At 34.6% G+C, this 26,294-nt stretch overlaps 1 protein-coding gene across 4 annotated transcripts; it reads right to left on the reverse strand.

Moving 5' to 3' along the window:
- Nucleotides 1-183: 183 nt before the first annotated feature.
- On the reverse strand, nt 184-26,275 carry LOC111045386 (zinc finger protein 76). Of its 4 annotated transcripts, none has more exons than XM_039424107.1 (15): nt 26,202-26,275; nt 22,786-22,911; nt 22,075-22,278; nt 21,538-21,717; nt 20,180-20,400; nt 17,880-18,081; nt 17,202-17,291; nt 16,700-16,818; nt 15,464-15,712; nt 12,690-12,789; nt 8,963-9,042; nt 7,171-7,278; nt 6,880-6,999; nt 4,666-4,797; nt 184-3,975 (listed from the first exon to the last, which is right to left on the reverse strand). In XM_039424107.1, the coding sequence occupies exons 2-15, from the start codon at nt 22,859-22,861 to the stop codon at nt 3,922-3,924; spliced, it is 1,935 nt and encodes a 644-aa protein (XP_039280041.1). In that variant the 5' UTR covers nt 22,862-22,911; nt 26,202-26,275; the 3' UTR covers nt 184-3,921. The 4 variants fall into 4 exon arrangements, with proteins under 4 accessions (XP_039280041.1, XP_039280039.1, XP_022186475.2 ...); XM_039424105.1 differs by having other exon boundaries at nt 21,538-21,720; nt 26,202-26,269; XM_022330783.2 differs by lacking the exon at nt 6,880-6,999 and having other exon boundaries at nt 7,051-7,278.
- Between the last annotated feature and the right edge of the window lie 19 nt (nt 26,276-26,294).

A 26,294-nucleotide genomic window follows, 5' to 3' on the forward strand; every position in this document is an offset into this window, starting at 1 on the left:
TCAAATTTATTCATAGGATTATATTTTCAATTTTGGGCAACACTTGAAAATAGAAAGATTACATACACATGGTGGTCTTGATTCTACATGGTGTTTCATGATGCCAATATATTATTGACTCATATATATGATCTAAAACAATATAGTGCTAGTGAATTGGGAAATTAATCATAAGTGTTGAAATAACATCGATGATTTATTAACAAATTTATAGTTTGATACAATAGTTGCATATGATATCTTCATACTTTACACTATAAGTAGAGCTTACAGCTAACAATGTACATAATAGTCCAGTCGTTAAAATAATCGTTTTTCAGGAAACAGCCCCGATAGTATTTTTCTCGACGGTTCTATATATGTATTTTGGAGCGCTGAATTCGAATCTGAAATTTGCTGACACTCCAGAGGGTGGTTTCACACCCAAAATTTCGGACTTTTTTCAATTCAATCTCGAGAACCTTGAGTTTTCAGAGAAAAAGCATTCTCTACAAGATTGGAGATAATAAAATTTCCAATAAATTGAGTGGTCGCGCAGGACTACCATTTTTGGTTCTGGAGCTAAGAATTTTCAAAAAAGGGGTATTTTTTAAGGATCTTTCAAAATTATTCCAACCTACCACTTTTACCCTATACAAGATTTTTTATCTGAAGTGTTTCACAAGATACACAACTTTGAATATGCGAGACTGTGAAAATGGAGAAAATATCACAAATTTCTCGCATATTCAAAGTTGCGTATCTTGTGAAACACTTCAGATAAAAAATCCGAAAAGTAGTCAAGGTTGTAGAGAATTTTCTCCTCTTTTGACTCCCATAAATCATACTTCTGATTTCAATACCGTTTAAAAGTTACAGCCAATTGAAAAAATGATTATCATTTTCTCAGTTTTCTTGCGATTCTACTGTTATTCAAGAGTCTCTTAAATCGAGTATGATACATGATAGAAACTTGCGATTGGTCTCAAATGAAAGAGAATTCCATGCTCTGAGTTGCCTTAAATCCATCTTGTATCACTGTTTATTATCGAATAACTGTCGTGACTGTGAAAATGAGAAAAATATCGCAAATTTTTCGATTTTTTGAAACAATTTTATTTTACTTCATGATTATATTTTTACAAAAATCATTTACCTCACAAGAAAGAGGAGATTTCGTTCTTCAAATCAAGACCAAGTACCATTTTTTATCATTTCGGGTTACCGAGATAAACAGTTTTGAATATAGAAATTGGCCATTTTTTGTGTAAGGGAATATGGGTTGAAATACACTTAAGGAGGAATTTTCTATTTTTTTTATCAAATTTCAGTTATGATACATGATTTCGAACCGCCTTGACGAGCTAAGTGTTTAAAATGTTTATCCTTATGCGTGCCCCCCTCCCCACTAGGAAATACCGAAATTAAGTGTATCTAACGGGTGATTCTCATAGAACATAATCCTCGTAAGATGATTTCAGCCGAAATATGTCTCTTTTTTGTTAGATAGGCCTTGAAAAGGTATTATAATGAGAATTTGTATTTTGGCTGTAGGACATGATTTTCTATTTTTGGGTGTATTCTCCCTCCCCCCTCTTCTAAATTCGAATATTCCTAAGAAATCCTGTTCAGAATTAATATTGTTCTTTCACGTGATGTGTAATTTTCTATCATTACTAGAAAAAGATGAAGGTTGTATAAGGTAGAAGTGGTAGGTTTGCATAATTTTGAAAACCCCTTAAAAATACCCCTTTTTTGAAAATTCGTAGCTCCAGAACCAAAAATGGTAGTCCTGCGCGACCACTCAATTTATTGGAAATTTTATTATCTTCAATCTGGTAAAGAATGCTTTTTCTCTAAAAACTCAAGGTTATCGAGATTAAATGGAAAAATTAAAACAAGTCCGACATTTTGGGGGTGAAGCCGCCCACGGGCGTGTCAGTGAATTTCAGATTCGAATTCAGCGCCCCAAAATATATAGAACCGTCGAGAAAAATTATTTCGGGGCTGTTTCCTGAAAAACGACCATTTGACTGGACTAATACTTTAGTGATTAAAGTGATTACTTTAGTTCGTATAAGCTAACTTATCACAAGGTCAGTCAAAGAAAACGACAGCTTAAAGGGTCCCATACACTAGGGAACTTGGATCGGCGAACCAAGTTTTCCAGTTTATGTGGAAAATTGGCGAACCGCGAACCAAATTCGTGACGAATTTGATCTTCAATCTGGATTTTAAAAAAATTATTCGGTTCTTCCGCTAGGGCGATATATTCTATTTTCTTCCCACAGCAGCAGCAAACTTTGAAACACTCATCTCTAGACCCCGAAAGACACTGAAGTAACGAACGTTTGTTCGCTCTCGCCACTACAGTGAGTGGGACAAATCCTACACGAACTTGGTCCCCCGAACAAAATTCGCCGATCCAAGTTCCCTAGTGTATGGGGCCCTTAAAGTGGATTTTGGTCTATGCGTAAACTTCCGACGTCGACCGCGACCAGGTCGGGCTCGATTTCAAGATGGCTGAAAACCCGTGGTCGACAGCGGATGAAGCGTTTTCCTTTGCACGATTCGGTCGCAATTTCAAACGTCGCACATTCAGACCAAAGTTAGGTCAATTGAATGAAAAAGTACCACAAACACATGAAAAATGTTGTTATATGTTATAATATAAATATATATTACATAGTTATTGATAGGAACCATCATACCCTCAAATAATAACAATCTATTTCATTAAATCATTGTTGCTAATGATGCCCAGCGAATAGCCTACGGCACTTACCTAATGGATATGAATTTTATCAGTTCTTTCTATAAAAAGAAAAATAAGAGAATGATGAATTATCATATTACATTTTACAGTTTGTCTATTCAAAAATCTCCAATAATTGTGACTCATTTAAGAAAATAATCCATCAAATACGATATAAATTTCTTCTTAAATTTTTATATTTTCACAGTATACATTTTTCCATTATTTCAATTTTCTTAATACTTTCCAGTAATCTTTACTATTCTGATTTTTTAATAATAGTTTATAACTTTGAACAATTTCATTTTGGTTTTCCCGGTGTTCTTCTACAAGATATTTAAGATAGGCTTCCCTGCTGACAGCCAAGGAATGCTTCTCTAGGAATACTGCCGCAATCGAACGCGTACGATGTTTGGTCCGCAGTGAAAATTTGCATGAACGATTGATTTAGCACAGAGGCAGTCGGCCATTTTGTTCGAGCCCGACCGAGAGTCGCGGTCGACATCGAAAGTATATGCACAAACGAAAACCCACCTTAAGCCTTCTCCAATTAAAATAAAATGAAGATAATACAATATCTTCTCGCTTGAGATTAATTATTTACATTTTGAAAATATTGGATGCACATCAAATTCATAAGTTCTAATGAAGTTTTCTACTCTGAAATAGAATACTGTAATATTTAGATAGACACTTAATCATGCATGAAAGTAAAGAGTTTCTCGATAGTATTTCATATTATTGATTGGTTGCTTTTGCAGCCATCTAAAGAGTGGCTTATAAGATTATCAAAGACCACCAATCAACTTGAAGTGGGATTAAGGGAATACAAAATAATCACTTCCTAAACATATACTTATGGAAATTAAATACTGATTTTAGGACTTGTGCGTGGGAAATTATGAGAGAAGAAAAGGCCCTAACTTTCCAAGGTAAAGTCATTCAAGAGCACGTATACAGTCATACTAGTGGTCACCCATCTTTTGGCAGTATCGCATTAATATGCAGCCCGATTCTGAAAAATTGTTTTAAATGTCCACATCTTACGACCCTAATGATAGCAATAGCAGGTAATCATAAAAATGAATATCGTGTGGCTCGGGCTGTATCTGCCGTCGGAACTCGACGACTATTGACTAATCATGAATGAACATTCAACGTCCTCGCAGCATCTAGGAAAATAAATGCTATTCGGCTAGATGATCCAGATCAGCTTCCAACCCTGTTACTTCATTTATAGTCTGCAACAAAAAATATAAAATTAAATTTAATATACATAAGAAAGATAGAACAGCATGTTATAGCTTGGTTGAAGAAAAATACAAAAAAAACTTCTGAACGTAAAAAGAGTACAATAATAAATGTAATAAGACCGGATCAATTTTCTCATCAATTCCATAAAACGGATAACTTTGAGAATAAATGTTCAAAGTTTGATACAATTCATGGCTATTTCCTCTCCTCTGGTTGCAGAAATCCAATTGGCATTTAATTTATTTGATCCATCAATCTACTAGATTTGCGATTTTGTTCTTGATTGATTTAGTTCCATTCACTGTTCACTCTATCACTTTTGTTGTTAGTACAATATAATTGCTTGTCACTCAATACAATAATTTTTGGGTCATTTGAGACAATAATACATCTAAGGCCCGCCGCAAAGTAGCCCCACGCTAATCCACGAAAAGCAACCCACGCCGTGGGATGTTTTGTAAACCATTGCTAGGCTTCTCCAGACGTCTGTGTAATGATAATAATGCATGCAATGAATAAACCACTTGTCAGCTGATTGATTATGGATAATTGTATAGCAATGGTTTACAAAACATCCCACGGCGTGGGTTGCTTTTCGTAGATTAGCGTGGGTCTACTTTGCGGCGGGCCTAAAGAGTGTGTTTCACAAAGAAAAAAAACATGAATAAGCAGCGCACCTGTAGCGTTTCATCCAGATTATCTTCAGTCAAAATATAAATTTGATTTTCGTCATCAATTTCATCACTCAGTTGATTCACAGTGGATTGAAATGTCACGAAGCCATTTTCGTCTTTGTCAAGACTGAGAACCTGCAAAACAACAACAATTGGTTAGATTTTTCAATACATTCTAGTCGAACTGTAGAAATATGGAAATAAATATAATAAGCCAGCAATAAATGAATAAATAAATAGGTGAGTAAAATAATTTTAAATATATTTTCTACTTTTTTTATCAATTCGATAATTCAACTTCTAGAACTAGGTACTTGAATGTAAAATAATATTAATTGAAAAATAATTTCATAGGTAGTACCCTTTTGTTTTTAAATAACTTTTTTATATAAAACAACCATATAAAGTTTTTAAAAACAAAAAGGTACTATAAAATTATTTTTTTCAATTTCCAAATCAAATGAGCCCTATTGAAATACTTCACAAAAATAATATATTTTATTCCACATCTCGTACATCCAAATTTGGCGATCTTATTTGAAAACATGATTTGAGAAACATTGATAGGCTACGTACATGCAGAAAGCAATCAGGTGATAGATAGCAACTCAACTGAAATTTGAATAGCTCTTTCGAAACATACATAGTGACGTGACAGCAGAGCAGCTATGTAATGTTAAAACCAGAGTTGCTACAGTTTCTGTTGTGTTGCTATAAACAGTTGCACTCTATGCAGGCTACTCAATAAAATAATATATAACAATTGAAAAAACACAAAATAATTTGTATACATCATAAAAATATAAAAAGAATCAAATGGCTCACAAGACTTTCGTCTGATCGTGATCTTAAGGAAAATACAAACAAAACATTACAAAAAAGGTGAAAAACAACTAAGCAAATGAAGAAGAACAAGAGGTTTGAAAAACTAAAGAAATTATAGTAAGATTGAATATGCTAACAAAAGAGAGAAGCAAAAGTACTAGTGTCGACAGATGAACAGAAACTAATACTAATTGGAAGAAAAATAGCTTAATATTTTATAGCTGAATATATTATAGGGGAATCGCATCCTACAAATCTGTAGATTAGTTTGAGCTAAGTTGAATGTTCTAAATGTTTGACGAGTGTTGTAGGATGTGATTCGAATATTGAAAAGGTTCCTGTTTTTATTTATGTACAATATTAGATTCTTTATGTATAACTGTTTGATTGTGAGAACATTGGTTTTCTGAAAAAGAGTTTGAGTCGGGTTTAGCCTTGGCCTGCCTAGTGCAACCTTAATAATAAGGGACTAATAATCAACCATAAGATACTAATATTTTCATAATATTTCAAAAGTTAATTGTTCCATTACTATTATAAGAGAAAAAACTAGATAAACTAATCAGGTAGGTACTTGTATTTTTTTCCTAATTGAATATCTTTACATTACACATAAAGAGTGTCCTGAGAAAGGTGTAGGCCTACCAGCCGAACACCATACATTCTACATGAAATTTGCAACAAAAATGACCAATAAAATTTTCTTATTAGAGATCTATAGATTTTTCGATATTTTTAAAAACTTCAATAACGAAACTATCAGTTAAAATCTGATTCTGAAGATAAGATTGAAAAAAGGAAGAAATATCCAATAAGATTCATATAATTTGTTCCTTTGCTTCACGGTTTTGACCTTATGAGCACTCATAGTTGAAAAAAGACATTCGTCGTGTTTAAAGCCAAATTTCAAACAGTTTGAACGCTCATAAAAAGTTCAAAAACGTCAAACAAAGGAACAAATTATATGAATCTTATTGGAAATTTCTTCCTCTTTCCAACCATATCCTTAGAATTGGATTATGACGAATTAGTTATTGACGTTTTTCAAAAATTACAAAAACTTGATAGATAAGGTTTTGAAGAAAACTAAGGTCGATATAAGAAAATTTTATTGGTCATTTTTGTTGCAAATTTCATGTAGAATCTATGGTCTTCAGCTGTTACACATTATGTGGGACACCCTGTTTATTATCCTATACACATAAAATATCCTCAATTTATATTACGCATTATATCTTTAATGCGCTACCGGTAATTCACAGTAAATACTGCACTACAGTGATGTTGATAAAATTTGTTAACATTGTTATTTGCTTATAGATTTGCATTGCTTTGTGTTTGTACTTTCGGTAGCCCAGATATCAAGTGGCAAGTGTTTTGTTGGCAACTCACAGTGCTGAGTACATTCTTGACGTTGCTGGCATCAAGGCCGACAAGATGGCTGACATGCACCTCTGCGCCATCATCGGTTTCGAACAGATTGTGCACGGCCTGCTTGTGCTTGCTCAGCATTTTGGCTCGTGCGAACGTCTCGCCGCGGCAAGTGTTTTGTTGGCAACTCACAGTGCTGAGTACATTCTTGACGTTGCTGGCATCAAGGCCGACAAGATGGCTGACATGCACCTCTGCGCCATCATCGGTTTCGAACAGATTGTGCACGGCCTGCTTGTGCTTGCTCAGCATTTTGGCTCGTGCGAACGTCTCGCCGCACAGTCCACACACCAGATTTTTCGAATGCCTCAAGTGATGCTTGCGAAGCGATGAATACTCTGTGAACCTCTTTTCACATCCCTGTCAAATATTCAACATAATTTACAATCAAAACAACATTGAAAGAATATCAAAATAGGATTTGGTGCCGTTACTTTCAAAGATGAAAGACGAATTATATTGATATCTGATCTTGGATTTTTAGCGTTTTCTCTGTTTGATACATTGGGTATAATAATAGAACTGATTCTTAGTTGTTTTATTGAGCACAAATTTTAAAAATTTGTTTTATTTTTAACTTGAATAGGCAAATAGAATTATGTATTTAAGTAAAGTAAATTCGTATGGCTTTTGTTGGTGGGGAGTCACCTGTGGGAAGGTTCTACCTCGTCTGAATATATTATTCAAGCCGTCAATAGACATTACGACTGTCATACTTCAGCCGGGACCGACAAATTAACGTGCCCATCCGATAACACGGGGGTGATCTGGTTAAAAAACGTTTGGTAATGAGAGGGTTTGAACCCGGAATCTCTATGCTGCTACACAAGCACTCTATCCACTGGACCACGGATGGATATGTGAATGTAATATGTGAAGACCCTCTAATAAATAACCAAGCACAATACAGTAATGTCAGGAAAGTATTGAGTCTGATTCCATATCGACCAATGTTAATATTAATCAATATAACCCTTCAGATATTATCCTTAGGAGTAGGTATTGAGAATAGTTTTACTACATTATCCAGAGTGTTGAAAAAATATTATCCAGGAATCTATTTAGATACAGCTACACTTGAGCAGCTATTGTTTAGATTCCCAAGGTGTTTGTATAGTACGATGGTTAAGGCTTTTGATTCACCAGATAGTCTCCTATGTTATCCATGGTCCATGTTGCTCTTTCACTTCCTAGGACATACAATATTAAGGCTAGTCACAAGTAATCTGAAACATGTTCTACAGTGAGGTTCACGTTATAACGGTAGTGGAGAAAGATAGAAAAACACTATTGCCGATTCTCTGCCTTGCCACTGCCTTCTATAGATGATAGCTGATACTGATACATACATATATATTATAATGCAATGTCAACCGTTAATTCTTGTTAAAGATAATCAATTATATTTTATTCGCCAAGAAAAAATATTTTTCAATGATTGAATAATGAATTTTCATAATTGGGATTACAAATTTTGTCAAACATAAATATTTCTACTTTGTTGATCTGGCAAAGTTGCGGAGTTAGAAAAGGATAGCGCTATCTGCTTTGTTGAATGATAGACAAGGATAGCTAAAACAGCTGTGCTAATAGAGAAGTTGTGTTTCTTTTCTGGCTCAAAATTTTGTAAAATTACTCAAAAATTTCCAATTTGTAGAGATTTGAGTGAAATATTTTTGTTGTTAATTAGTTTTAAAATATAAAAATTTAAAATTTTTAGTTTAGTCATTAGTTTTGAAGTGTAAATTGTACTTTTTGAAGTGAAAAGTGAAATCTAACCTCATTCTTTTTTGAAACTTTTATTTGTAAAAATTTGGGAGAAGACAGTTTTGGGCTATGCCTCTTGTCTTCTCCCAATCATATTTTAATTATGATTTGTGATTGTGAATAAAATAAATAAATAGCAACCCCAATGTTAATCAAATACTGCCATTATGTGGATCTCACTATAGGATACAATTTCTCATGAGAAGTTTACAATAAATGATAAAGAAATAAATAATAAATGAAAAAGAAATGCGTTAATTTCATGTTTTATACTCACATTGTATTCACAAACGAATGGCTTTAGGAAGGTGAAATATTTCCTTATGTGGTCATTGTAAGCTGTCACATCATTTCTACCTGAGCACAAACAGAAAAATAATTTAAAATATGGAATTTGATATTGAAAATTTGAAAGATAGCAGCCTAAATATTATATATTTTTGTGAACACATTATGAAACTAGAAACCCCCTGGATTGAAGAACTCGCTCATGAACTGTTGTATTGATCTCAGATCTGCAACTTGTAAAATTATACAGAGTTGGTGAGAATTATCACGGAAGCAGCTAAATATATCTTTTACAATTATGATATTACAGTAGTAGGTTCCATGGGAATCCTATTCCAATTAAAAAAAACTTTCTGTCGCATCAAAACTTTTGTCCGCCATCTTGGATCCGTCATATGGATCACTTCATTTCGAATCCAGCATCATTTTTAATCGAACTTCATTTTTTCAAATGGGGAGGTGGCTATGTGATACATGATTTCGATACAGAATTTTAAAGGAAAATTAATGGCGTAGCCCGCACATCGATAACTCAACCGTTTTAATGATCTCAACATTTGAAGGTACTAATGAATGATACAAAAATGAAATGAATGAGTACGGTACCTATACATTGAATAATCAAGTGTTAGTAGCTTCTACCAGGACCTCCTATATCCGGAATACCGGATCTGAGCCCAGAAAAAATGGACGCCGTAGGTGGTGGTCTTAAAGGAATTCCTACTGAGAAAAAATCATCAATCAGCTGTTAGAGAGCGTCTCAGTTTGTCGAAATTACAGTTCGTCTAGTTCCCGTTTAAAATATCAATGCCGGTTACCACCTATGACGGCCATTTTTTTTTTTTTGTAGGCGCAGGTCCGGTATATGGGAAGTCCTGCTTCTACTCACATTTAAACACTTTGAACAAAAAAAAAAAAAATTGTCATAGCAACTACTATCACAAGTAATATTTAATTACCTATGTTACAGACAGGCAGGCAGACGTTAATGGAAGCGAGTTAATATAGAACCATATAGAAATAATAAGGTAGCGTAGGTTTGTTTCTCTTACGGTATTGTTTCTCTATGATAGAACTTATAAATCAATGCTGTGTATTAGTCAGCTGAAATGAATGTGTCGGCGCATAAAGTCTGTTTGTTTGACAGTCTGTGTGACAACTGCCAAATAATAGCATCAGCGTCTTTAAATAAATGGAAAAATTACAGAAATAGCATGCAAATAATTCCAGGTGACTGATAAATGATAAATCAGAACAATTTTTTTCCTTATGCACTTTCAATGTTATTTTTATATCCTGAAAAAGGACGAAGGAGTGAGTTAATTTTGTTGTTCAACGAACTTGACCTGTAAAAAGGTTCGAAGAATTAGTTTTCAAAATTTGAAGCTGATTGATCAATTCTCTCTAAAGTTCTTGTCGAACATACAAACCGACAGAAAATGACTTTGGGCTGTAGTAAGTCAAAAGTAAGAACTTCGCTAACGCTCGTTCAACAATAGGAATATTGCATTTTCACATTAGAGGAACTATCGAACTCCAACTGTATTAGAATTTCTCATGTATCTGTAAATTCATACAGCATTCTAAATTATTGATAATTGAAATATGAATACAACTTATTCATTTGTATATGTTTATTCTGATCATCAAGGTACTGCCAATACACTGAGGATGAGCCTTTATTTCTTGTAAAGTGACCAGAATTGACAGTTTTTGAAAATTCAATGTATCTTATTCTGAGTAGCAAACATGCAAGTTTGCAATGAAGTAGATGCAATAGATATATCAAACAATAAATATATAGACTAAAAGTATGATAGCATAGTGAGTTGGCACACGCATCATAATATAAATCACGCAAACTCTCTGTAACTGCCCCAGGTGGGAGGGTGAGGGCGAGACATGGGACTTTATAAACAACAAACTTTCATTCTATTCAACTTTCAAATTCTATTAACTGATCTAACTACAATTAATTTCGACAATAAATAATTTGTAACAATCTATTGCACATTCTATAACAGAACTCAAGAAAACTTCCTGTAAGATTTTGCTAACTGTTCTGGAATTATAACTGTTCACGAAGGTAGCGAGGACTAAACTCATTTCACTATTACAAATTTATAATACTAGGGACTCGGTCAATTTGGGGGCTCAAACATATTATAATGACTTTACAACTTTGAAAATTAATATAAATCTTATTAAACAAGGTACACAGCTGGTTTTGGTGTTGTTTTAAAGGAAAACACTCCAAGTTTTGACTCGCGTAGTCCGCTAGTGCCTGGTCGCGCCGCACAAGCGCTAGCGGCTGTTACGTCAAAGATGGCTGCCTTCACTGGACCCAAGCGTGTTAACTGCGTGTTTTGGTTTGAAAAACGGCATAGTTTACCTTGATATGTTCTAAAATTTTTGATACCACAGATCGATGAGGATGACCAAGAAACGAAATATTTTCTTTATGCAAGATGGCGCACCACCACACTATCTCACTGATGTCCGGGATTTTCTTAATGACCGCTTTACTAATCAGTGGATTGGCCGTAATGCGCCGATTGCATGGCCCCTCGTTCCCAAGACCTAACACCGCTGGATTTTCTCTTGTGGGGTTTCATAAAAGATATGGTGTACGTACCTCCTTTGCCAGCCACTCTACCTGAACTTAGAGCAAGGATTTGAGCTGCTGTTGAGCAAGTTACACCTGAAATGCTAATGTGAGTATGGGAAGAATCGACTATCGATGGGATGTCTGCAAGATAACCAACGAAAGTCACATAGAACATTTTTAACTGAAGGTAAAAAAACACCAAAACCAGCTGTGTACCTTGTATAATAAGATTTATATGAATTTTCAAAGTTGTAAAGTCCTTTTTAAACTTTTCAAATTAAACAACAAACAAACAAACAAACACGATAGGTAATTATTTTAGGCTCTCGAGGCCCGAGGCTACCTCTGGATTCTAATGTGGTTCCGGCCGCGGCTTTATTTGAACTGGAGTCTCCACGCAAATTATGTTCTCCTTCCACCAACGAGACGTCGGTCCACGTGGAGACAGAAAAATTCCGTGGGAAAGAAAAATGCAAGTTCTAAATATTCCCAAATACCAGTGTATTTTCCATCGCTAACGGAAATACAGTTCCGTGAGAATAACTCAACCCTGCATGAAATTTGAGTCTTCCCGGACGTTAGCAAATGGAAGTTAGCAAAAACTTATTTGAGAAATTTCTCTAATGTGAGAAAATTATTTTTTAACAGAAAAATAAATTTCTCACAATAACAATTCTCACAGAAAATTCAACTACATGAACACAAGAGTCTAATTGAAAAAGTCCTAATTCTATAATTGTCAAATAAACCAAATCAATAAATTCATTTTTAATATTTTCACCATTACATCTCTACGTACTGATTTCAAATAGATATTATAAAGCTCAATAGAGCTTTAAATAAATATATTGATTTTAAAAATGGAAAGAATAATACTTTATTATTCTCAATTTTCTCAATACTAGATTATTATTCTTACAGAGAATTGTAAAATTGTTAACAGGTAAAACTGCATCTGTGGTAAACTGATGTAGTCATCGTTTCAAACATACAAATTTTTATCTAAAACTTCAAATAATGTGACAATTTTCAAATAGAATGGAAATTGCAATAACATACGTCTATTATTCAGTATTTTTGACTCTTAATTAATATATTCTAATCTTACTTTTCAATTCTAGTTGGGAGACTCCATCACTGTCTGCCTGAATAGCAGAACTTTCTTCCTGACTTGAGGATCCTTCAACACGCTTAGGTTCTTCTTCAATCTGTAACACAAATATACGTACATAATACGATATATTTTACCAGTATAATATGATTATATTATAATAATGACTTATAATTTATATTATAATACATTTTTTTGGCTTGCCATGGCAAAATTTTAACGTGTTTTTCATAATTCTAAATTTTCCGGACGAGTATTGGTGATTTTGGTGTTTTTGACTTTCTAAAATCAATAGAAACTTTTTCAAAATAAAATTTACGTAGAAATCAAGATTAACTATCATCACAGTTTTCTGTCATGGAAGATTGTGGTTAGGCCTTAGTCGAAGTGGAACTTCCTAGGGGACTCCACACAATCCAAGCGATACGTTAACAATGACATTTTTTTTTTAAAGCTGAAACTTCACATTTATGAACCGTTATCACTTTTTTATTATTGTAGAATTCTTCATTTAAAAACAATGAATATGATTACTCGAAGAGTTTTAGGTCTCTGTGAATGTACAACCCAAAGAAATTGTTAAGTCACTAGTGGAAATTTGAAGAGGTCAAGCATAAATGATACGCTACTAAATGCAGCCATAGATAATATTGAATTACTTTGTTCATTAGCGATTACGGAACACCGATAATACATACATGGTTTGAGATACACAACAAAGTAACAGATATACATCAACGTTTGATATACACAACAAACTTTGAAATTGCTGGTTCTTGGAGTTCCTTCCTAGTAGCTCTTTAAATTGGCATGATGCTTCATGTGCTCCTATAGTTAGATAAACCTTAAACTTATTCCTCTTATATGAAATCAAGCTTTCATTCAACCAATACTGGAAGTTTCAAGTCAAATGTTGTTTTTCAGGAAACAGCCTCGAAAGAATTTTTCTCGACGGTTCTATATGTATTTTGGGGCGCTGAATTCGAATCTGAAATTTGCTGATACGCCAAAGAACGGCTTCACTCCCAAAACCCCCAAAAACTTCGGACTTTTTTCAATTCTCCCAGTTTATCTCGAAAACCTTGAGTTTCTCAAGAAAAATCATTCTCGAAAAAATTGAAGAGAATAATATTTCCAATAAATTGAGTGGTCACGCAGGATTCTACAATTTTTGGTTCCGGAGCTACGAGTTTTCAAAAAGGGGTATTTTTAAGGAGTTTTCAAAATTATGCAAACCTACCTATACAACTTGGTTATTTTTCTTGTATAGATAAAAAACCATACAGCACGTGAAAGAACAATAAATTCTGAACAGGATTCCTCAGGAATTTTCGAATTTAGTAGTGGGGGGAGGTGGAATACACCCAAAAATAGAAAATCATGTCCTACAGCTAAAATACAAATTTTTCATTATAATACCTTTTCAAGGCCTTCCTAACAAAAAATACATTTTTCGGCGAAATCATCTCACGAGGGTTATTTTCTATGAGAATCACCCGTTAGGAACATTTAATTTCAGTATTTCCTAGTGGGGGGGTACGTCATAAGGATACGTCAAGGATCAAAACTTTAAAACACTTATAACTTTTCACAGAATGATCAGATCTCATCGTACTGCAGCTCATTGTTCTCAGCTCGTCAATGCGGTTCAAAATCATGTATCATAACTAAGATTTGTTGAAAAAATAAAAAATCCTTCTTTAGTCTATTTTAGCCGATATTTAAATATACAGAAAAATGGCCAATTTCTATGTTCAAAACTGTGTATCTCGGTAACCCGGAATGATAAAAAAAGGGTACTTGGTCTTGATTTAAAGAACAGAATCTCCTCTTTCATGTGAGGTGAATGAGTTTTGTAAAAATATAGTCGTGAAGTAAGATACGTTTGTTTCAAAAAATCAAGAAATTTGCGATATTTTCCTCATTTTTACAGTATCGACAGTTTTTCGATAATAAACAGTCATGCAAGATGGATTTAAGGCAACGTAGCTTTTATAGAACATGTAATTTCCTTTCATTTAAGACCAATCGCAAGTTTCTATCCTGTACCTTACTCGTTTTAGAGACTCTTGAATAACAGTAAAATCGCAGAAAAAATGAGAAAATAAAAATAATCATTTTTTCAATTGGCTGTAACTTTTGAACGGTATTGAAATCAGAAAAACAATTTATGGGAGCGAGAAGAAGAGAAAATTCTCTATAACCTTAACTACTTTTCGGATTTTTTTATCTAAAGTATTTTACAAGATACGCAACTTTGAATATGCAAGAAATTTGTGATTTGTTAATCATTTTCACAGTCTCGCATATTGAAAGTTGCATATCTTGTGAAACACTTCAGTTAAAAAATTGGTGTGTCAAAGTATCTTCTTCCATCAAGCTGTATTTCCCAAGCTTGGTTTAGAAGATGTGTTGGCGGCATCCGCCTCCCACTCTAGTCTAAATTGTTTTGTAATTATCTGTTGTACATTGCACTCTATTCTTATGGTCTCATTTGATTTTGTAAAAAACAATTTTTGATCATTTCTCCTCTCTTCTTTAGACGTTGAAACTTGAGCACTAAATTAAAAAATACTTCTACATATTTTTTTCTGTGGGTGATGCCCACATGAGCTCTAGGCTTGTGCGTGGGTAATGAGGCGGTAATACTGCTGCTTAATCGTTGTTAATTTACTAGGTTTGTTTTAATATTCACTGTTCCAAACTTAATGTATTCAAAAAGTATTATAGTAACAAACGTTACAAAATGATAAAAATGCAAAAGTTCTCACATTGATGCCCAAGCTCTTTAGGCGTCGCTTCTTCTGTCTGTTTGTGAGGTTGAGATAGTCCATGCTGACGACAATCTCAGTGCCGTCGTCTGCCGTCATGATACCGTGGAATGTGCGCTTGTGGACGTTGAATGAGGACACCTGACGATAGCTGCGGTTGCACATCTCGCAATGATACGATCTCGCTTTCGAATGCACCAAGTTGTGTTTGTACAGAGACGAGTATTCTGTGAACCTTTTCTGACAGTCCTGAAAAATTTACAAATTTGTCATCTTCATTTGCATTTTCTGAGTAGTTGTGGTATTTATCCATGCTACTGAATAATATAGCTATATATTGTCCAACCACAGATTTATTAACAATTGAGATACCGTTTTCGCCTGTTACACCATTATCAATCTCTGGGTCAACTAAACCAGTTTTGGAGAATTAAACCAGTTTCAGGAGGTTCAATTCTTCAGAACTGTTCTAGTTCATCAGAGATTGATGATGGTGTAACAACCGAAACAGTTATCTTACTTTTTAATAGATCTGTGGTTAGACTATATATATATATTCTGTTCCACTATACATTCACTATTCCAATATATATTCTTTTCATTCAACATCTTAGTTTTTGTACAAAAACGTATCATTGAAATGATTAAGAGAGTAAAGGACGATCTATTTCTGTTCCGATTCTAATAAACATAAAATAATCAGAAATATTGGTCTCCTCTCTCCACAATTTCTAATGCAGGAATATTCATACCAATAACTAGATTGATGATTTGAAAGGTGATTTTAGCTTCAAATTAAATTTAAATTCTGTTGAAATTAATTAAGAATACAAAATTTCTTATTTAAAATGAACGACACAAGACTAGATAAATTGATTTTTGATTTTGAATAACAAGTCAACGCTCGATAAAAAATAGTTTACATTGTTCTACGAGAGCATTCTCCGATTCTCACTAGTGCAATCATAATTGGCTTCCACCACCAGTGAATAATAGACCGAACTGAACGCAAAAAATATAGACCTACAAAAAATAGTTTAAACATTGAGAATTAACGTGATGCAAATTACCATAGCAATTTTTTAAACGGTTTTGATTTTTTAGAAGTTAATGCAATGCATTTCTTTATAAAACTTACACAATTGTCAATTGAATAAATCCAGATCATTTGACATCTACAAGAAAACCGATACAACTACTGAGATAAACAAGAAGAAATAAGGAAGCAATACCAACCGGATATTCGCATACAAAAGGTTTCTCTCCTGAATGGATTCTTGTATGATTTTTAAAATTAGTTGCCGACGCAAAAGACTTATCACATCCAGGATGGGTACAAACGTATGGTTTTTCCCCTGTAAAAAAAAACAGATTTTTACAATGATTGTAGGAGAATGTACATGGATTGAAAAGTGTGGTAAGTTTTAATATTCATTAATAGTTCCAACAGAATTTCTCTGGTTAGTACAGACACTGAGAATGTCTCAAAAAAATTGGAAAATTGGAGCTGAATAAGAATAAGGATGAAATAAATTGAAGTAGATTAAATTCTCCGCTTACCGAAATATTTGACATACCACTTTATGTAGCAAATTGAGGTAAGGTTTAGCTATTGCGAATATTATATGAAGTATCAAAAACAAAAACTATTATAAGGACAAGTAAAAATACCTGCTCAAATAAACTTTTCGAACAAAACGTTATGTTGAAATTAATCAGTTTAATTTGCGTGACTTACCAGTATGAGTACGAATGTGAACTTTTCGAATGTATGATGTGGTAAAGGATCTATCACAACCTGCAACTGGGCACATGAACGGCTTTTCTCCTGAAAAAAGTATGATGTATGTTTATTGATTTCAAAACAAATTATTTATTTCATCGTGTGATTTTTGATTCTCGATACAATAAATGTGCATGATTGCTCTTCCACACATGAAATGATTAGATATTGACTACACTTGAGAAAAGGTACAACAGGCTCAAGTCAAAAACTCCCCATAATTTTCATATTCAACGATTATTCGACTATAGTGGAGTCCATGTTATAATGGCAGTGTTTGATTAGCAATGGTATTGCTATCCTTGTCTATGATTCAACAAAGCTGATAGCACTATCTCTTTCTCTCTTTACTCTGTTGCCAGATCGTTTTTTAACAATGTAGAATTGATAATTAATTAACAAAATATTTCATCTTTATTATGAAATCATTGACAAATATAATTTCTTACTTAATAAAATATAATTGATTATTTAAAACGAAAATGAACAGTTAATATTAAATCAATAAACCTGTATCAGCTACCGTGTATAGAAGGCATTGACAAGACAGAAGATCGGCAACGTTGATCTCCTATTTTTCACCACTGCCATTATAACGTGGACCTCACTATAGTAACAATGAGAAATAATCACCTGTATGCGTGCGCCTATGTTTCTGGAGATCTCCGGATGTTTTGAAGCTCTTATTGCAGTGCGGATCGTTGCAGTGATATGGTTTCTCGCCCGTGTGCGTCCTGATGTGCGCTTTCCTGCTGTAATCTGTGGCGAATGCTTTGAGGCAGCCCGGCTCGGGACACAGGTACGGCCTGGCTCCGGTGTGCGACCGCTCATGAACCTGATATTGCAAATAAGTGAACGTGTGAAATGTAATATCATACCTGAAACTCAACTTTACCTAAAAATGAATAATCTGGAATTTATAAATACAGTAAGTTGGTGAAAATCAAATCAAGGTCAACATTAAATCAAGTTTGATTGGAGTTATAATCACCAAATCAAACAACACATCTATTATGAAGCTAGAGCTAGTTTAATAGTAATTCCTGACAAAGAATAAAAATTATCAAACAAATAGGGGATATCCGAAATGATGATAAGAGATAAAGAAAGTTAACATATTAATGTAGCTGCCTAAATCAATAATAATTTTAGATTTTAATAAAATGATCATTCTCAAGTAGGTAAGCTGAATGATAAGTTGAGTAATATTATTTTTCATCATTAGTATCTAAATTATGTTGTATTTCTAATATCTGGTTGATCGGTTGATACTTTCTTGTGATGATCTTGCTTACTCTATTTTGGCTTGTACGTTTTCATTCAGAATAACGCCACAATGCACCAACAACCACAAACCTTCCATCATTGCATCTCATTCAATTTCAATTAGCCCATATTCTACACAAGGCCCCCTGTGGGTTGGGGGAGCTTTGAGTCGATCAACGTACTCAAGAATGTGTTGAAAACCAGAATCCACCCACAGTATCCATGCTTGTCGTAGGAGGCGACTAAAATGGACCTCAAGGCAACTCCAGAAGTTGCCTTGCCTTCAAACCCTCGGGATCTGCCCCATCAGGGCAGTTTCGGAGGGACAAAAAGAAAAACCCAAGAGACCAGAGATGGGCGAAACTCCAGGCACAAATGTGGGTCAAGAGGCTGAGTCGAGAATGGCCAGGCGCCGGGCGCCCTAGAGGCAGTTTGGCATCCCCTCTCTTAGTGGAAGGACCTACAAAAAGGCCAGGAGTGGAACTCACGTAGGTCACGAGTTTTTGGGTGGAGAGGCCAAAACTCACCACTGCTCAAAGAAGGGCGGCCATTCAGGCAAAACTTCTTGGGAGAGGTGAGGCTTTTGACCCTGCAGAGTTTCGGAGGGGCGAAAAGAAAAAACTCAAGAGACCAGTGATGGGTGAAAAACCAGGCACAATTGTGGGTTTTTTCTTTGTTTTTATAAAACAAATGTGGGTCAAGAGGCTGAGTCAAGGGTGGCCGGGCGCCCTAGAGGCAACTTGGCCGCCCCTTCCTCAGCGGAAGGACCAATAAAGAAGGCCAGGAGTGGATGTCACGTAGGTCACGAGGACTAATCAGTCTGAAGAGACTGGATTGCAACCAGGTGATGAATGGAATGTTAGTATAGGGAAAAACTCCTGGTACTTGTAAAGGACATAGGTATTGGTTAGCCTAACTAACATACTACTTGGGAACACAATAAGCTTCGGTTGACGTGTGGGGTTCATTGAACCTTTGGATCCTTGAATCCGTCCCTTCCAAAACAATAAACAATAATTCTACACAAGACTTTCTCAACTGATTATTGTAAATCATTATTTTATTCAATTATTTTATGACACTATTTATATTGTATAAATGCAATGATAAATAAATAACTATTTGATTGATTGATTTAATAATAATAATTATTGTATCCCAATCAATTCAAGAATTATTGTATCTCAATCAATAGTTTACTCGTCACACAACCATTTTATTTTTGTAAATAATTATGTACTTTCCTTGATTTGACGAATAAACAAACTCATAAATGTGAACAAATAAGAGTTATGTTGGAAATCGTTAATTTGTTCGTATCTAAAATACGACAATACTTGTTGGTTCCTATTATTATACTGTGTATTATCAATTTACTCAAACAATTATAAATCACAACACAATATAAATTATGATTAATAAAAAAATTTATTCCAAAAGTTTTATGTCAATTCGTAATGGACATTCATTTTATTGCCGTTAATAATCATGTCCTTTCTTGATTTGACGAATAAATAAACTCGGAAATGTGAACAAATTAGTTATTTTGGAAATTATTAATTTACGTAAAAAAACAAGATGCAAATTCCAAAACTGTTATGATGGCCATTAATTGTATTGCCGTTTCTATGCGATAAAACCAATTTGAGCATTGTTTAAAAACTCACTTTGAGATGATGAAAGGTCCTGAAGACGCGCGGACACTCGGCGTAGTTGCACTTGAAGGTCTGCTTGGGCTTCTTGTCGGGGTTGACCTGGTGGGTCCTCTCCTCCATCTGCACCGTCTCCTCGACCACTGTCTCCTCTTCCATCATCTCCTGGCCGGTCACCGTCAGGTACGTGATGTACGCCGTCGAGCCGTCGTCCAGCGTAATCGAGCTGCAGCCCTCTGCGTCCATCAATTGATAAGCATCAAATTGGAATATCTACTGAACTATCTAAGCATCTACTAAATCATCAATAAGTGGTTTCTTCAGAGTCACTACCCAGCCACAAAGCATTAGTTCTGACTTGTCTGAACTGGAATCTACAAGACGTAATTGAAAAACAAATTAACTCATGTGTAGTGACTTTTGGGCAACTCTTTATTATAACATAATGAAAATTGATATAAATTATGATACCAATATAATAAATGGGTCAACAAGTAAAAAATATGAACCAATAGGTTGAATGAATTGATAAAGAAGTAGAAAAATAAACAGATAGACGAATGAATGAGAAAAAACAGAGATGGATGAATAAAAGTTTACTCAATCAATATTTATTTGGACATTTGTTTTATTGTTATTTTTATGTGATAGAACCAATTTGAAGATTGCTCAAATTGATCAAGGAATAAAAAAATGGAATGGATAGATGGATAAGTGAATAAACAAAGATTTGAATGAATAAGAGAACCAATTAATTAATAAATATATGAGTAAATTGATAAATTAAGAGACCTATTACTATATTGAATTTCTCTTATTCACAAGGTAAACACTTTTTTAAAACAATATACTGTTTTAACAAATCAGCAAATTTTGGATGATTATCTGCAACCAAGAAAATAATATGCAGCATATTCTAGATAATACTGAATCTTGTTTTTAAAATGCCGGCTTCTGAGAAATAGTGATGGTGATATTGTAATTATTATGCTATTGTGGTTGATATCTTTATTGAATTTATTGAATTCTTCCAATCTAGTTCATTGATATGCCATTTACTAGGGTGATGCCCAAATAAGCTGCAGGTTTGCGCTTGGGTACTGGGATGAATGATGATGATGATGATGAGGGTTGAGTGACTGAGTGATGCTACTGCTCTAAATATTTAGATGGATGCCTAACCAATATTTTTGCAATTCAGCAAAAGTTTTTCTGATTTTTCTTAAATCATAAAGATGCCAGTGTGCAATATCGTAGAGAAAATATACCTATAAGATACAGAACTTTATTATTTGTCTCTGGCAATATGTTCTAGGCACGATTCAACAATATTCATTATAAATTGAAGATATCATCCTGATGTTGATCGTTACCTCGTGGTTCACTGTGGACATAAGCGTAAGTGCCGTTACTCAGCATTATAACATTTTCCTCAATCACTTCATTCAATTGAGTTTCCTCCCCAGTCTGAATCGTCTCAGGGGAGTTGGAATTGTTTTCAACTTGATATTCTACTTGATTATTCTCTTCTGCTTCATCTTCTGGCTCCTCGACTGCTGGAACAAAAAAAACATTTTATAACGAAATTAGAAAAATCATTGACTTTTACTTTTTGAGAATGAAGAAAAATCTGGACACAATCCCACAGAATCAGACCTTAATACCATAACTGAATCGAGTCACGTCTGAATGAGCGTGAAAATGGCAAAACCCGCCATAATATCGACGTTTATGAGAAAGCCTTTTATGTGAAGGTTAATGAGGAAACCTTTATTAAATTATTTTTTGTTTCTTGAAACAGGCCCGTGCTGAATATACTGCAGCGACTAGGAGTCGCAAAGAAATTATTGTAATATTTATGTGAAATCAGGCATTACAGGTGAACTTGAATAAGGTGCAAAATTGCTAACCTTGTTGAATCGATAATTCGGTACCGTTGTAAGTGCCAGCAGGAATAATTGCTTGAGACATGTCAGGCAAAGTTATCACTTCAAAAGGTACGAGCACATCAGGCAGAACTGTAGAATTGTATATCATGTCAGAGCTGTCGACAGCCTCTTCTTCCACCACTTCTTCCTTCACATTAACATGACATTCAACTTCTTGTTTGATACCTGAAAAAATTACAGAAAATATTCATTGAAAAATCTACAAAGTTTTTGTTGTGGATGTGTTAAATAGGTTTTAATTTTAAATAGCATTTTTCAAAACTATGCATTTGAAAAGAGGTATAATTTCTCACAGAATCAATTAGAACGACGTAAAAGACAAACAACATAAAGATCTCTATGTTGTTAAGAGATATTACATCCCTTCATAATTTCTTTATCAACTTTACAGAGTAGCCTACACTCTACATATGAGAGTTTGAGGTTAGGACTTGAGTTAGAACAAAGCTATGCAAAACATTAAAAGTCGGGTGACTCCAACTAGGGACGCTTCTTCACAGAATTACTTGAGGACTGTTTTATCTACAGAAATTATCACCTATTTCATTAAAAAAAATTCAAGGAGACAAATTTCATAAAATACGAGTTCTTGTGAGGTGCTTAAATTTGAGTCGAATAAAATAACAATTTAAAATATAACAAAGTAAATCATTCAAGAAAAGTGATTCTTACCATCATTGGCACAGGAAGAATCATCCATAAATACCATATCTGGGTCATCCTCACTTGAAGAATTTGAATTCTCCATCCTTAATAACTCAAGTTATATTTAAAATTGATTCCTTCCCTTACGACTGCCTGGAAATAAAAGTAGATTTAATAGAATAAGTAAATTAAATATCAATCAAATTACAAGCTATAATTATTTAAGGTGGGGTATATGGGAGAATTTCCACATGTCACATACGACTGATTAAAGGATAACCAATAATACTGATGAAAGGATATGGCAACTACCTCTCAAAATATAAATGTTTAAATATAAACACCTTATAAATATAAGACCTTCAGAAACTATTTCTTTTGTAAGTATTAGCATCACTTCATATCTATCTAATTTATTGTTTATTAAATATTTTGCATCCTTTTATGTTTCTATTATAATTCTTGAATGGTCGTCCAATTGGTAACAGAATGTGGTTGTTTTGAGACATTGGTTTGAAATACAAAGTTTGGTGGTGGTAGGGTTGAAGCCCTCGGAATCCGTACGTTGATATAGGAGTGGCCAAACACTTCTGAATGCCAACCGCTATCTGCCCAAGACTGCATTACGATTGTCGTTTGCCCCGATCCGCAGAGAATAAATAAGTTTTAAGACCCGCACATTTTTTAAAAATTAAGGGAAGTGGATGTCAGTGCTGCCAACGAAAGCTCTTCAGAGTCTGTCAGTTATAACATGAGCAAGTAGGCCTACAGTGCAGCAAGGATGAAAATTGCCAGCTGGACGACCGACACTACACAGTTCACTAAACGCTCCAATACAAGGCCTTTCTTACATATTAGGGCACCAGGCTCGGACGCCAGAAGGACACCAGAGTCACCAGTGGCATCCATGGGTAAATCAAGCTGATACGCCAATGTTGGTGTCCAGAGTGTGACAAGCTGTAAACCAGAGTGTGACACAGCCGCTAAAAGCTGGTGTCCCTAAATAGGCAAAATTTTATAGACTATTATTAATTATTATACATAAATAGTAAGTGTAGCTTATATAAGTTATGTTTTTATTGTAGTGTATTACGCATTAATTACCATCCATTGTAAATAGTATGTCAATTTAGTACCGTATTGTTACTGTGACAAACAATAAAGAATTGAACTTGGAGCCAGATTTTACAATTGAAATAAGTTAAATCTAAGGTCTGGTATTGAGCTATCACATAGTAGAATTAAAATGTACCCTGGGTTCAGTAGAGGAAACTATAAATAAGGTTGCACAAATTCGACAAGTGTTTAATGAAATATGCGCTGTCAAGTTCAAAAAATTACACTGGCAGTCCATTCATGTATGGGTGAGAAGCATAGTCTATTAAGTACCGGTGCAGTACCTATTTCACCGGTTGTCGGTAGAAATAGAGGATAAAAAAGTTTAGGTACTGTAGTTAGTGTATAAGACCGCCAATTAATAATTCTTACATGTTCTTATTTTTAGCAATGGACTGTTACCCAGGGATAAGGCAGAATGCGTTACTTTATTCAATAGGGTACCTACATAACACTTACACTATATTTTGTTCAATTCTATAAACCCGAATCGCCTCTAATATTCAATGCAAGCATGATCATGATAAAATGGCATATCATGATAAGTCAACAATGATAAGGAATTATGCAAATCCTTATACCCCTGACTTCTTGCCTGAACGCATGCATCACAGAGGGTGTCTTCCCTACTGTTCTGAAGATCGCTAAGACCATTCCAGTGCATAAGAAGGGATCATTTGATATGCCTGGTAATTTCAGGCCTATCTCTATCCTGCCAGTCTTCTCAAAAATCCTTATATCCATTATTAAAAACCAGTTATGCTGGTACTTCGAGAGCACTGGTTTGTTTGTAGATGCTCAGTTTGGTTTTAGAGTTAGCAGAGCTACAGCCCAGGCAGTTGGAAGGCTGGTAATCACTATTCTGGATGGTTTTGAGTGCCGTGTTTTTGGTGGTGTCGACCACCAAACTCTTCTGTTCAAGCTGGATTATTATGGAGTCACAGAGGGGACATTGGAGCTCATCAAGTCTTGAATGATGCTCCATCAGTGTTGGGTAACAGGTTGGTTGCATATGCAGATGACACCACATTGTATGATGAAGATAAATCAGTGGAAAATCTGAATGTAGAAATGGGTCAGTCTCTGAGTACCGCCTCAGCTTGGTTTGAGTCCAACTATCTCAAACTAAATGAGGATAAGAATCAAACGATAATATTTGGCTTGAGAAATGTCACAGATCAGGTGAGAAGTGTTGGACTTCTAGGTTTTCATCTGGATTCCATATTGACATGGAACCCACATATCGACTACATATGTACAAAGTTGTCCAGAGTAATCTACCTACTTAGGCAGCTGATGCTGTGTGTATCTAAGAGCTATGTGAGGACTGCATATATCTCTTTCTTCCAAGGAATAGTGATGTATGAATTGGAACACTGGGGTGCAGCCAGCGGCATTGATAGAGTTCTCCTACTGCAGAAGAGGGCCATCAGAATCATCACGGGTTCTGGCATAATAATTGATCATTGTCGCGCACTGTTTTGTGCAGAATCTGTCATGACTGTTGTCATCTGCCTCTACATCTTCATATCTCTTAAAAAAATCAAGGGCAGCCTGGAATGTTTGAGCCTGAGGGGTGACTTTCATGACCACAACACAAGAGGCAGAATACAACTCAACCTGCCCTTCACGAGGCTGAGTACAAAATAGCCCTGGTAGCCTTAGCATGAGGCTTTTCAACCGGCTGTCAGCATCAGCGAAGACTCTTACAACACAGCAAATTAACAAATATGCACCCATGCATTCCTCGTGAAAACCCCTCTGTATTTAATAAGGGAGTTTCCAATATCCCGAATGCTACCATCAAAAAATTTTATTCATGAACTTTATGGGATACTGTCTTTCTTCATGTGATACTGTTTTTTTTTTGCACCAAAGACATTTGCTTTTAATAAAGGCTTCATTAATTTCTCCTTTGTTGATAAATCTATATGTTTAGTGACGAACCAATAGCTACAATTGGCTTACAAGGTAATAAAGATCATTTATTAATCCTAATAATAATGAGGTGTGTAGGCTAAATAACACTTTTAAATAGTTGTTGCCGTGTTGAAGTTGCGTTGTTAATGATTTTTAATTTAATTTTTCATTATGAAGTCATAACCTGCTCCTGTAGTAATAAGTTAAGAAGACTATGGTAAATCATAATTCCACCAAAATGGCGACTTATTTAAGATCAAAGAAATGTCCTATCCTGGGTTCCATTAAACTGAGATATAGGTACATAATAAGTAACAAAAAATTATTAGATAAGAAGTTGTTATCAAATCCTAATCATTGAAATCGTAATAAGCAGAAAGAATGTTGGGAATTACCCATAAACTCACATTGTTTCCTTTTGAACCCAGCAGCCTCAGCAACAGCAACCCATCATTCCTTTCGATTCCTAACCTGTGGAGGGGAAATGGGAATAATAATGC

This window comes from Nilaparvata lugens, chromosome 3 (genome assembly GCF_014356525.2).
Source record: "Nilaparvata lugens isolate BPH chromosome 3, ASM1435652v1, whole genome shotgun sequence".
NCBI lineage: Eukaryota > Metazoa > Arthropoda > Insecta > Hemiptera > Delphacidae > Nilaparvata > Nilaparvata lugens.